This window comes from Anolis sagrei, chromosome 3, assembly GCF_037176765.1.
Source record: "Anolis sagrei isolate rAnoSag1 chromosome 3, rAnoSag1.mat, whole genome shotgun sequence".
NCBI classification, from domain to species: Eukaryota; Metazoa; Chordata; class Lepidosauria; order Squamata; family Dactyloidae; genus Anolis; species Anolis sagrei.
Window position 1 is genome coordinate 39,223,554 of NC_090023.1, and position 14,867 is coordinate 39,238,420.

Sequence of the window (14,867 nt, forward strand, 5' to 3'; positions counted from 1 at the left end):
ATATGTAAGTTTTCACCTCATTTGTCAAGGTGCAGCTTTCAGTACCTCTTTCCCCACATTGGCCTGTTAATCATAATACCCCCTGCACTGGATATTATTTTAGTTTTGCAAGTCAGGTGTCAATCTTTAAGCTTCATCTTAGGTTCTTGAACCTAGCAAGAATCTATTTAAATACTTTATTAAACTTGAAGGAGTTATAATATAGTTGCCCAAAATGGTGCTACCAGAAGCTGCTAAGCCGCAGGTGTTTATATATCTATTTCTAAGAAGCTCAAGTCTGAAAAACATTGACTTTACTACCAAGCTTGTAAAGTTACTTTGAAAAAGTAATCAACTTTGTAACTCCAAAAGCTATATCTCAAAAAGTAATTTACTTTTAGTGTGGTCTAATAATAACAACTAGTTTATTAGTTGTGGCATTTCTTGCTAGTTTTCCATTAATCTTTTCGTTCTTTTTTAAAATGACTTGTTTACGCCTAACCGTTTATGAGAAACATCCCAATTTTAATGCTTCCAAAGTATTTTCAAACTTAAAAAGTAAGAAAAAAAGTTTTTGTTTCCACTGAAAAAGTAACAACATTACAAAGCATTACAATTACAAATGGGACACTATGCCCCCATTACAACAAAAAATATTAATGCCATATGGCTTCTATTTCTGCTTGCAGTGTTCTCTACTTTTCTATCTCCTGGTCCCAAAGGATCCATTTGAGCAAAACCGCCCCTTCATGAAATAGTGGCACTTCAGGAGAAAGGTTTTGATTTCAGGTGTGCCCTGTGCAGTGGCTCCTAAATTCCCTCTGCTTATAAAACTGCTAACATCAAACAACTACCAACATGAAAATGATATGGCAAAATCAATACTCTGAATTCACTGGTTCCACTTCATGCACACCTTATCATGTGAGGCAGGAGATGAGCAATGCTCTCATTGGCATTTCCATTTCTGCTACATGAACTCACTAAATGACTATGAAAAAAGATTACAACTTAGGAGACCTTGTTACCATATCTCTGTGACTCAAAACAGTCATTAAAAGAGTCAAAAATATATTTCAAGGTATGAGGTAGAACAAGTGAATGGGGCCAAATATCTGACATGAAGATATCTAAACCGTTCATAGAATCACAGAATCATAGAGTTGAAAGAGACCGTATGGGCCATCCAGACCAACCCCCTGCCAAGAAGCAGAAAAAATCACATTCAAAGCACCCCCGGCAGATGGCCATACAGCCTCTGTTTAAAACCTTCAAAGAAGTTTTGTATTTACTGTATAGAAGTTCAGTTGTAACATGTGCCACACTTTTTTTCAAATAGCAAGTTTTCTTGTTGCCTAAAGGGAGTACAATTTATACAGGTTTTGGTTTATAAGAGGGGTTGGCACAGAATCTGTATGTCTAAATACTGGAACCTAGAAGAGGTGTTTATGCCCCTATCAGATTATCAGCAATCAGACTACTTACTCTATATACTCGTGTATAGGTCTAGAAATGTTAGTAAAAAGCCAATCTCAAAAAACCTAGGTTGATTTATCCACAGGTCAATATTAGTAATCTATCTTTTAAAAAAAGAACCATCCCTTCTCATGCATTGGTTTCTTTTAATACCAAGTTTTGTGCAAGGTGGGTACATATTGTTTTAGTTCTTTGAACTTTGCTTATTGTCCTGGAAGTTCTTAATGAGGGATGGTATAAAAATATTTTTAAAAATAAAAGACCTATTCATATAGCAATTGTTTGTATTCAGATTTCATTACCAAATAGAGATATACTGCAGTGCACAGGAGTTTTCAAGATCTTACAGAGATTCAAATTGTATACACAAGGTATAACGTTGGCTAAATCACAGTAACATATTGTGTGTTGTAGAGTGTCACCACCGCAGGGAACTCTTATATAGAATCTCTATCTAGAGATTATCCCAGGCAGGAGAGCAGTAAACAGGTGGCTGAATGAAAGACCGTCCATCGTGTGAGCACTTAATATTCCTGTTGCAGCCCTGTATTATTTGTTGCTGCGGCAGTGAGTGGCTTTCATTCTCCACCCGTGTGAAAATCAAAGCTTGGCTGGCATTCCTGTTGCTCCTCCCCGCAGGCCTTGCGCTGTAGGTCCATAAATGTTACATTGAAATCGTTCCCCTTCCCAATTGCCAAATAAATAATTATGCAGCCTCCCTTGAGACGGAAGGGCGTTTGCTGATTGGTTCCATGTTTTATTGATTTGAGTGCTGTGATGAATCAGCCCCTGAGGAGAGAACGTTTGGCTGCAAGCAGACTTTTGTCAATGTGCAGAATTGGAATGAGTTCTGGCATTCAAGGGCCACAACATGAGAGAGGGAGGGAGTAAACAGGTGGGTGACACTGGTTCAACAGGGGATGGGGAGGAAGGCAGAGAAAGAAAGCTCAGCCAAAGCTCACGTTCAGACCATCCCACCAGCGTGGTCTGAAAAGAAATGACAAGAACAGCCAACCAAAGCTTTTCCTGTGAATGACAGTGTCTTGAGTAGTAGAATGAATTGCACTGTTAATAAGAACAAGGACAGTCACTTTCTACAATGTTTATTATGAAAGCGAGAGGGATAGAAAATAATGGAAAGACTGCCCGAGGCAATGAGTAATATTGCAGCACTTACATACTAAGCTAGAATGTGTTTACTGGCAGGAACTTTTTCTTACACAAAAGACTTATCCAAAAATGATATTCCCCTTCTGCAGTCTGAAGTGATGCAATCTATTTTACCACTTTCAATTCCCATCAACTGTTTCTTCTGCATGGAACGGCTAGCCCCACTGTTGAAACAGATCTCTGCTCCCGTTATCCATGTAGAGTTCCCTCATGGCTTAGCTTTCTCTATCACTTTGCCATGAGGGTAAAAACAATTGTTCCACACATTTGCCTTGTTGTTGTCCTAGAAACTTAAGCAGGTGGGACAGCTTTGTGTAATGATTATATTCTACATGTGTTTTTATAGGGTGGTTGTTGTTGTTTAAATGACAGGTAAGTGAAATAATACCTATCTTTTCACAAGAACACTCTTTGTTAAGATGAGTCTATGATCTAGAGGTGGATGACCTTCATTCCTTAGATTAAACACTTAAAGTAATTTCATCTGGCCCTCAGCCTACTTTTGAAGGCTTTCTGTGATAAGGGGGCTATTTATACTACAGAGTTATAATACTATTGTTCCATTTTAACTACCATCATTCCATCGTATGAAATCCTTGGATCGTCAGGATTTCAAATTCCTAGCCAGTATGCTCTAGCACAGTGGTTTTCAACCTGTGGGTCCCCAGATGTTTTGGCCTTCAACTCCCAGAAATCCTAACAGGTGGTAAACTAGCTGGGATTTCTGGGAGTTGTAGGCCATAACACCTGGGGACCCACAGGTTGAGAAGCACTGCTCTAGCATCTCCCCGGACTATAAATCTCAAGATCCCATAGCAGTTAAAAATGGAATCATAGTGCTATACTTCTGTAGTGTTAATGGACTCCAGGTAGACCTATTTTGACTTTCCATCTGCCAATAGTCAAAAAGAAGTGGAGTGAAGAGAGAATATAAAAGAGAATGGCAGAAAAAAAGAGAAAAACAGCGTCTCTGCTAATTTTTACTCTGAAACACTACCCTTTTGCAGTGTGGGGCAAAACCAACCAATGACATGCACCTTTGAAAAATTGAAAAAAGGATATGAGGCACTTGACAGGAAAAAGGGTTGCCACCCAATAATAATTGCAGTCATCACTTTATCTTAGCAGGAGACAACAATATGTGGGGACTTCATAGAGTAATGACTACGGTTTTCATTGTGCATTCTGGATTGTATATCTAATTATATGCTTTGTTTTGTTTTTGTCTCCTGTTTCTCTCTCATCTTCTAGGACCTGGTACAGGGATAGCAGGCAAAGGATCAATGTGTCTGGCCGTTCCACTGTGGCTGTTGGCAGCATCCCTGCTCTGCCTACTCAGCAAATGTTAATAACATCCGAATTTTAAAACAAGGGGAAAAAATTAAAAACCCAGCAACAACAACAAGAACAACACACAAAGCAAAACAAACAAAAATGTCATACAGGAGACAGAGCAAGAGAAAGAGGGGGAGGGAAAGGACAGCTTCTTTCACAACTTTTGTGTGTACCGCAACGGAGGGGGAATTTTTCAATGAAGAAGAATCAGCAACATTTATTATAACTAACTGTCAAGTCACTGACCATCCAGGAGTATGAGAGATGGGACGGATCACTCTGTTGAGGCTGGATCCTGCCAAGGATGCTGAGATGCTGGGGAAAAAAGAAATATCAACAGTGAAATTGATGTTTAATCTCTCCGATCCCTCATATCATTTTCTCCCTTTCTTCCTCCAGCCTCCCTCCCTCCTACCTTCCCTCCCTCATGGAAAGAGATGGCCTTTGTTTTGGAATTGATAGCCACAACCTCTCAATTGGCTTGTTCATTTCTTAAACTGATACTTAGCTTTTCTTCAAATATCTGGCAAACAATGATGCAGATTTCTCTAGCATACTGGTGTCCCATTAGGATATTCCATGCAGCCCCCACCTTGCTGCCTATCCTCTTAGGCTGCCCCCTATATTCCTGTGCACTCTTAGCCCATGATGCTTTGATTATGCTAAAACATACCAGTTTTACTCACCTATCCTCTTGTTCTTGCCAGCCTAGCTCACCTCTCTCCCTTTCTCTCTCTCAATCTCTCTCTCTTTTACATGTGTGTCAGTGTGTGTGCACATGTGTGTATGTCTGTGTGGCTCTCTCCTTCTCTCTCGCTCTCTCTTTCTTTCAAAAGCATGCAAAGGGAACTGTCCCTGTGTACATAAGCTCATCAAACCTGTAGATAATAACTTGCATTGTACATGAGGTTGAACGTTGGCTTGGATGTGAATTCAGGGTGATAAATGAACAATGCATTTCCCTTAGCCTTTTCTTGCCTCCCATCACTAGGTTAGCTCATTTGGGTAGTGTTCAAATGAAGTATATATGTGTTGACTCAAATACTCTTCAGTTTGTCCTCATCCAAGCTGGAGTATCTGTAGCCAGGGTAACAAATTGTTGAACCTCAAGGAGGCTGCTAAATTATAGGAAACTCTGTAAGCATAGGGATCTGGAATGAGTGTGATTTAAACAGATTAGAATAATTGTACCTTAAGTCTTAAAAAAATGCTTGGTAAATATATTGTAGCAGAAGAGCTCACTGTACTACTGTTGATTTGCGAAATTTGCAGGAGTGATTTAGCCAAGGTGAAGCAGTTATATGTAAGGAATAATTATTGCCCCAGAATTAAAGTGAGGAACATAAATATTAAATAAAATCAGTGAAAGATCCAGAAGATTAGGGAGTAACCTGAATGTTTCTGAACAAGGAGAAGATGGAAAATATGGCCATGTAAAGTAAATAGTTCCTGAAGGTTGTAGAGTGTAGAATAGTTGTGCCAGTATTACACAACACTGGTCTTCAATGTACAGAAATCTGTTGCGGCTCTATTTCTTAATATTGGTCATGATAATGAAACTATTTAGTAATGTTTTACCTGCATTTGGATACTTTCAAATCCTCCCAGTTTGGCAGGGACAGTCCTGATTAATCACCTTCATTTCACTGTTTCATCTGCTCCACTTTCTATTTCATGCCACCTTCCCTCCTCATCCTGACTTACTTCAGTTGTTGCCCACTGAGTTAAATATGCAATAGTAGTTTGCACTCAGTTGGCTCAGTTGTGGAGAGGAGAGGCAAACGCTTACCCTTCCCTGTAAGCTCATGTAAAGGCAAACTACTGCAGTCTACCTTGTGTGTTCTTTCTCACTAATAACCTTTGACATCTTGATTACACTCTGATGTTGCTTGGCTATGTATATCCTGGATTCATCTGTTAAATGCATAGGTGTGTGGTTTGTGATTTTCGGAGGGTATGCAGTTGTGGCCATCTTTTCTATGTCTGAACTCAAATGGGAAGGGCAGAAGCATCACTGACAGTTTCACAGGCCCATAAATTTTGTTTAGAAGAATGTCCATTGCAGAAAGCATGATAGCACCAAAAGGATGCACTAAGATGTGCAAAGAGAATGTGATGGGGATTTCTCCATTATTTTTTAAAGTACTGAAGTTACTCTAATGCTACTGATTCTGTGACTAGAGACCCTTCTGTTTCCTCAACCTAACCAATTTTCCAGAAAGAAGTAATTCCACTACTGAGGAAAAGGTGAAAATCCCTCCAAAATCACAAGATGGCAGACTATACTAATCAATTGGTAATTCATGGACTTCTTATGAAAATAAGGCAAATTTTCTCATGGCTATAGTAAAATCAAATTTTGAGAAATTTACATTTTAAGGTGATATCCTACACATTCTCCAGCCAGCAATGCCAGGGATAGATAAAAACTTCAGATCCAAATGTAATTTCCCCAACTTCTGACTAAAACACAATTCTTCCAAGATAATAACAAAATTCTTCTAAGACATTGCTTCAGTTTTATACCCTGTAAATCACTCAGTTTTCTAGTTTGAAACTTAACCATCTCTGAAAGGCTGAGCAGAGGACCATTTGCAAAAGAAAGAAAGAAAGAAAGAAAGAAAGAAAGAAAGAAAGAAAGAAAGAAAGAAATTTTCCAGTTATATTTTGAGTCTGCATTTTAATGACTTTCCTTCTGGCTCATGGCATTCTTCTCACGTAAGCAATCCAAGTGCCAGAGATTGATTGGACACCTACAGATGGAGATTGGGTTAAGATTCCACATTTCAAGCCAGGTCACTAAGAGGGGTCTATCCACCTATGTGACCTAAACCTTGATGTTTTGGTAACTCTGGGTTCCCCCTCTTCACGATGGACTCACATTGACATGTTAAACTATAAACAAATTTATTTGACTCCCACTTGCTCTGTTGGGCATCCCAAACAGGGACAAGCTGAATTAATTAGCTTTATAAAAATGTGCCCTGGCTATATTTATAAAAAATGTGCCCTGGCTATATTTTTAGAAATTGCATGCAGTCCTGTTTTAATGTTGGCGTGAGAAAAGAAAACTTTTTTTTCAAATACATTCTCATCTCATGTCACTGTCAAAGTTTCCTTTACTTTCAGTTTCTCAAACTCCTACCCATCAATGCCAGATACACAAGAGCAATCCAGTTGCATACCTACCTAGCCATGAATTGCATAGGTTCTAAAAACAAGACCTAGATTGTTGGGATTGCTAGTTTTCTTTTAGAGGAACTGTTGGTTCCTTATCCTTATGATGAAGAGAAAGGGGTTCAGAAAGAGCAAAAGAGAAATTGCTTGAAAATTCATCAATGACTTTTATCCCACTGAAAAAATCTCTCCACCCCAAAGCCTTGTAATTCCTATTAAATGTGGCAACTGGCTGGTGTTAATCTATAATGTAGTTCTGCATTTTAGGAAAAAGGCCTGGAAATACAAATGCATTTGGGTGTGTGAATGTCTGGGTGTATGTTTATGTGCATCAGAGCCTTCCTTTTGGTCTAATGATTCCCAACCCCTTACAAACGGCTCCCTGTGGCTCCGTGCCAGCCCAGCAAGACAGCTCTCACCTTGATCAAGTGCCCGGTTGCATCTCTCCCTGCTGCTTTAGCGATTTATTGTTGCTGAGGTCTGCAATTTGGGGCAGATTCTGGCAGTCAATTAAGCAGGCAGCCAGGGTTCTCAATACCATCCTTCCAAGGCTGACAAGTTACTCCTGGACAGATCATAACCATAAAGGCAGGAAGTGGAACAGAGAAATGAAGGGAGATGTGTGTGTGTGTGTGTGTGTGTGTGTGAGAGAGAGAGAGAGAGAGAGAGAGAGAGAGAGAGAGAACAAGAACAGTCAGGAGAGGAAATAATATTCATCTCAAATTTACAATATATTCTCCCACCATCACTACCACATTCAAACATGTGCATGTAGGCATTTTGAAAGAACAGAAACTGCTGCTCAAAATATAAAGAGCCTGCATCAAAGGTGTTGGGAAGTTACAGTATTTGTTGTGCTACTTCTGGAGTTGTTGGGTTGGAAAAAATCCAACAGACATTCTATGGTCCCAGCACCAGCTGCATTATTTTATTCCCACTATCAAGTGGGTTATTTTTATATTGAAAGACACTTTGGAACAATATGTCTCCTTCCCGTTAAAAAAATTGTTATCCATCTATGCTGCCACAGTGATGCATTCTAATTCTATAACTCTAAATTTAAAAATTCAAAGAGGAGAAAACGAAAGGACCACATCAGCAAATATGCCCCACTTAAAAATAAAAATAAAAACAACACTTGAAGGACATGTTTCAGAAATCACTCTCAGCAGCCCTGCCTTTGACAAAGAATAGAACAAGTAGAATTAGAGGTGGCAAAAATTGGCAAAACCCAAAGAGCCCTATCAGAAGAACTCACACTTTAGAACAATCTGGAAGAGCCTACTACAGACTCTTAGTTCAACAACTTAGTAATTATCTGAAACAGTAAGAACACAACCCGGTGGCCTTGATAGAGCATTCTTTATCATGGAACAGCATCAGATATTAAGGAACATTTCCAGTTTCTGTAAAATGTCCAGCCATTCAGGGAGACCACTGCTGATGTGGCCAAAATGGGAAATCACAGAGAATACTTTATTACATAGGAAGCAAACAATGTGAAACAGGATTGGTAGGATTTGACAGACAAAGAGCTTTGGTTGCTGTGAGTTTTCCAGGCTGTATGGCCATGTTCCAGAAGCATTCTCTCCTGGCGTTTCACCCACATCTATGGCAGTCATCCTCAGAGGTTGTGAGGTCTGTTGGAAACTAGGCAAGTGAGGTTTATATATCTGTGGAATGTCCAGGGTAGGAGAAGAACTCTTGTCTATTTGAGGCAAGTGTGAATGTTACAATTGGCAACTTTGATTAGCATTACCTGGCCTTGCAGCTTCAAAGACTGACTGCTTTCTGCCTCAGGGAATCCTTTGTTGGGAAGTGTTAGTTGGTCCTGATTGTTTCATGTCTGGAATTCCCCAGTTGCTTGAGTGTTGCTCTTTATCTACCATCTTGATTTTAGAGTTTTTTAATACTGGTAACCTGGCTTAAATTGTAAATTCTCCAGATTTGTTCACTGGTCATGACTTCTGATAGAATGCTATTATATTGAAACATATAATCCAAACATTTAGTATACAGCAGCAAGTGACAGGTGTTGGGGTTTTCTTTGCTTTGCTTACCAATTTGTATTTAACTAAATGGGTGAAATGGTATCCTCCCAGACATGTGGATGTTCATGCAGGCAGACACAGATATGGAACCCTACAGAAGGAAATGCAATTGTGATTAAGATTTTTTAAAGAAAAAGCAGTGAGGGAATGTTGAGCAGTCCTGCAATGCTCCCTCTTTACATCCCCATCAGATACAATTAACGCCTTACAATACAATTATATTACAGTTCCTTCAATGTTGACAATAGCAATGGATTTGAATTGGGGAAATGTTAAATCAGACAGTCAGTGAGAGTTCTATAAGGGTGTGTGTGTGTGTGTGTGTGTACGCATGCGTTTGCCATTGAGGCTTGGACCCTAATCAGTGGTTGCAAGTTCTGTTTTCACATTCCTTGGACATAATTCAAAATATCACTGGTTCTCCCCCCCCTCCCCCCACCGCTTTGTCCTAGCAAAATGGACTTCTAAAGAAAGTTTTAGTTTTGCTATTAGCATGTTTTCAATTGCTCTTTCACGTAGACATTATGGCCATCTAAAACTGAAGGGAAAATTCACCTCCTGGCAATTTTCCCAAACCAAATTGGTTTGTGCAAATAACGTTATCACCAATTTTTCCTCAGGTTTATGGCTCTGACCCTATACTCATTGAGGAGAGCAAGCCCACCTGAGGCCAATGGAATTTACTACTGGTAAATGTATAGCAGTGGATTGTAAATACACATAACTGGTATTTATTTTTTGAAAAATGTTAGCCTTGGGATCAACCTTAGGACAGATAAATTGACTCGAGCCTCCATCAAGCTCCCAAATCTTCCTTGGGGTATATTCAACAATCCCATTCAAATGTGAAATAGAGGGTGCTGGGAAATAAGTTTCTCAAATGAACATTCCCTCCGCAATAATATTAAGGAACATATTGGAATATCTGGAAGTGATTGAGAGGAAAACAGTAATGAATAGAAGTTTCTTCTATGAAAAAAATAAAAAAGAGGTTAGGAACTGAGAAGAATGTGTTGCGGTGAATCTAGTATTTCAATTTCTGGCTAGACAATGAGTACACTACAAAAGCAACTACATCCATATATGTTAGATATCATCTGGAAGTAGCCATCGAATGCGGAAATTACTTGATGTGGTAAATGAAAACCAAGGCCGAGCAAACTGCTATCTAGAAGTGGCTTGAGTCCCACAGGCCATATACTGGCTTCCAGAATGGAGCCAAGCTTTACTTTGGTAATGCTTCTGAGTGTTGATATCCTCTATTCCTTAACTAGGATGTGGCCACACAATCCAATAGCTCTTCTGATACTTTGGGAACCGAGCTAAATTCTATTCCCCTCCCCTGCATATTACATTTCCCATCACTAACACTGCTCCTTGTCCATGTCATATCTGCTCTTTGCTTTGTTGTGGTAGGGTCATTCACAAATGTTGGCTGAATGCACTGCTTTGTTATTGTAGGGTTGCTGAAAAACACTGTGCTAATGGCAACAATTTTTTTTAGAAAAAAATGACTAAAATCTTATGTTTTTTAAAGTATACTTGTAAAATAACAAAAAAATAAAAATAAAAAACCAACAGGGTTTTCCTTAGACAGGATGAGATGGGCTGAACGAGGAAACAGGACAAAATGTCATGGTTGGAGGAGATGAGTGTGAACCAAAGTTCCCTTGATACTCTGCCACTGACTCTTTATAGGACCTTGATCAATACCTTTATCTATTTGATGCCCAAGCTTCTCCTCTATATCATGGGGAGGTATACTTAGGCACTTTAAAGAAAAAAATGCATGCGAGTCACAATTTTGTAAAGTTTTTGCAATCTCTATTTAATAAGAGACTTGTGGGTGGCATTTGGTTTGAAGGAATAATAATTCTTTAATTTGCTGTCAGCATCCAGAGAGTCAGATGTTGTCTTTGTGCTTCCTGAGAGGTGCTGTAACACACCCTCAGTTCTCATTGGTCCCTGAACATTTTGTTTATGCTTGCCACTGAGGCCAGTCGGTCTTCCTGGGAGGTAAAAGAGTAACTACGATGGTGCATTCATGTGAAGGTGTTCATATTCTGTTTCCACTCTTTCCCCTCATGCTCTCCCTGTTTTCCTGCTTCCCTTTCCCACCCAGGACCCTAAAATGCTACAGCCTATCGCCATGCCAGAGTGGTGAATCAGAAGGGGACACCAGTTTCTCCAGACTGTAGGTGTAATTGTGTTTGATTGATGGAAGTTTAACATTTAGTGTTATAAAAACAAAAATACAAAAAAAAGATTGTATTTCTTCTAAAAGTTTGTAAATATATGGGAGTGACATGCAATGTCCACTAACGTCCATGCAGCAGAAGAAAAACTTAGATACAAAGATGACTTCTTGTCAGGTCGCTAACTTTTTTCCCAAATGACTGGAGCTTGAGGGGATGGGGAGGCACGCCTCTTTCATACTACCCAGGAAGCATGGAAGCACCTTCTTGGAACACATGAACTCTAAGCATGATCAGAGTGCTTTGCCTTGTATGTGACTTGCTCTTTGGCAAATGGGATAGCTACAAATGCCTGCAAATTACCAAGAAGACAAGTGTGTGAGTCACTGTGTACCTTGACAGCTTGATTATTTTCTACCTTACAGCCTTGAGGTTCTTAGATCGGAAATTAGACATTGATCCCCCAAACGAAATTGCGTATTATTTGGTCTATTCAGTGATAGCCTCTTCAAAAGACAGAGATACAGTCTTGAATCCAGTAAAAGCATTGGGATTTTGGTCAAAAAAATCAATGGAGTTAACACAGTATGCCAATAGTTAGCTAAACAGATATCACCGTCATCATCCTTCTAAGTCACTTCAAAAGCCTGCCTATAACATTCTGAAGCTACACCAGTTTTTTTCCAAGGGATGGTGGACATGTAATAAAGAGGACAGAGATAGCCCAAGCTACCTTTTCTTTCAACCACACCAAAGGAGACCTCCATACAACATGTACTGTAATTTCTTTCCACTTTTTCATGAAAGAATCCAACTGAATGGAGATGAAATTACTCCTCCTATACTATTGTGAACAGTGTCCTTCATCATCTCTGTCTTGAATGAGCAACTATTGGTGTTATCATAACATTACAGCAAATAACTATATATCATTTCAGCATAAATCCTGTGAAGCTCCAGGCAGGCTGTGACAGACAGATGCTTTCACTCTCATTTGAGAAGAAATATTTCTACTGATTCAGATTCACGCCAAATATGGATTCTTTCCCACAACTTTCCAGAATAGTGAATGGATTTTCTTGTTGGAATGCATTTTGTTCCTGGGTGATAAAGAATTGATCTGTTGTGCAGCAATTAAAAAAACTATGCAAGACTGTAATCCTTGCGTGCACATTTATAAGCGGATCAATAGGTAAGAGGAAGAGGATATGGATGTACAGTGCTGTAGTTTTTTATAGAGATGTGTAAGATGCCTTCTGTTTGCAGGCTTCATCAAGACACACTTCACCTTCCTGCAAGGCAGATATATTGATACTAGGAGGGCTGTAGTCTCTATAAGAACCTACACTTACCAAGGATACACAGTCATCATAATGGAATGTGTGCTAATCTTTTAATGCTTCGTTACTGCTGTGGGTGTTCATCTTAGCAAATAAACCAGAACTAGTGAAAGGCATCTACCACTCTACCTCCAGTCTTGAAAATGTAATAGTAGGAGGTGATAGAGCAGGAAGGTATTAGATTCGAAATGGCATCAGCCAATCCTAGGCAAAATTGTCAACTAAACCAGTTTCTCATGCAGGCAAAGAAAGTGTGACCATATGGAACCCAGTAGTTACTTTAAATAATGTAATACCACCACTTTCCTAAAATGAAGTCCTTCAGGAATTCACAGAGAGAAACTTCATAAGTGATGCTGAAGAATCTATGTTTATTCTGATTAACCCCTGTCCCCATGTTTAGGATGGTACAACAAATGGTAAAGTTGAATTCAAAAATGATAATTCCTTTAAATGTAGAGATATTACTAAATGCACAGAACTATTGCCATCTTACCATGTTGTGTACATTGCTGTCATGAAGTACACTGGGAACAACTCTTGGGGGGGGGGGGTATAATTAATAATGTAATCAAATGACTTAGAAATACAATTCAGTATGAGAACATCATCAAAGAGATGAAGGAAATGCAAACAGTCATTTTGTCAAATGTCTTTTGTGAAATTGACTTGTGTGATAACCAATGGCTTCCTATATAAACACATTCTCTGTCTTGGTTGCTTCCGTAATTTCTGATATCTCAATAGATTTGAGTGGTTGGAGCCAGATTAAACCAGTTACACATAGCTGTTGAAATTGAAATCGGTGGGACTTAAATTATGATTAATTCAACCAAAATGTTTCAACAGGACTTAAGTGAAACAGATTTAGTCTGGATCCAACCCTACATGAAATGTAACTATATGCAAGGAGCACAACCATTTAACTATAAGCTTTTATTGAAAAGCTGTTTCAAATGGGAATATTTACTTTCTCCAAAATGTCATTTGCTCCCAGTCCTGGTCACAGGAAGACAAGCACTTACATACAGGCACACTGAAATGCCGCCACTCAGTATCTTCTGCTGTTTCCCAAATGTCAGCACCCCACTCCTTTGCCACACTCATCTTCTCCAGCTTCCCCCATGACACATGAAACCCAACAGACTTACTCAATGTGCTTTTAAAACTATATAATAAAAGTCATAAGCTTTGTGGCTTGCGGTGAGCTCCTGTTAACAAGGAAAGGGTTATGTTGACAAGAACAGGGAGAGGATGGCAAACTCATCTCCAGCAACTCTTGACCCTTTCTATTTCACCAGCGGCAGTCAATTTTATTCCTCCAGGCCTTTGGGAGGATATCCAGTCTCGTCTTGCTGCACTGCTGGGCAGTTAGAATTCTCCTCATTAACAGTGTTATATACATATAAATATATATATATATCTATATCTTTATATATATTTTTCCCCAGCACCGTAGACATGATCTGAACTTCTCTTTAACGAAATGAGAACGCGGCCATTCTATTTTTATTTTTATTTTTTTCTGTCGATTTTTCAAAAACTAGCTCTGTGGAAGAACATTTTAAAAGCGCAGTGTGTGTGTGTAAAAGAAAAAAATGACAAAAGCTTTTTTCTTTTCTTTTTTTTCTTTTCTCAATGTATTTAACTTCTGTTTCTGTGTCTCTGTTTATTTACATCTATGAATGCTCTGCTCTTCTGTGGTCTAAAAAAACCCACAAAAAAACAAAAATGAAATAAACGTGAAAAGGAGGAGCTAAGTCTTCATTTCTTGTCCTGTCTATTTCCTTTGGCTTGGGTAGAGAGGGAGAGAAACTGAGAATCATTAATATCAATGCTTAGAATTAAAAAATGCAGAATCTATCAGCTGTTAAAGTTACAGGCCATCCTGGAAGGGGATTCTGGGGTCGAGGTGCCAATTAAATGTTTTTCCAAGGTCCGATCCATGCTCCTTTAATTGTTTGCAACTGGAACTGCTAAATATCATGTTTTAATATTTGAAAGAATGGCATACAAGACAAGGGAGCAGGTTTGTTTTCTGCTGCCCTGGAGACTAAGGACTTCATTAGATGGGCAGGAGGGAAGCAGGGGAAAGTGGCAGGAAGAGTGGGAAAAACATCTTACTCCATTATCTCCCAACAGGA

At 39.1% G+C, this 14,867-nt stretch overlaps 1 protein-coding gene across 2 annotated transcripts in view; it reads left to right on the plus strand.

Annotated features, from left to right (window-relative positions):
- LSAMP (limbic system associated membrane protein) overlaps window positions 1-14,490 on the plus strand; it is a 597,557-nt gene extending 583,067 nt beyond the window's left edge. For both annotated transcript variants that reach the window (XM_060770789.2, XM_060770791.2), the window contains one exon: window positions 3,877-14,490. In XM_060770789.2, the coding sequence (XP_060626772.1) occupies window positions 3,877-3,974 (98 nt within the window). In that variant the 3' untranslated portion in view covers window positions 3,975-14,490. The remainder of the gene's footprint in view (window positions 1-3,876) is intronic.
- Window positions 14,491-14,867: the final 377 nt, after the last annotated feature.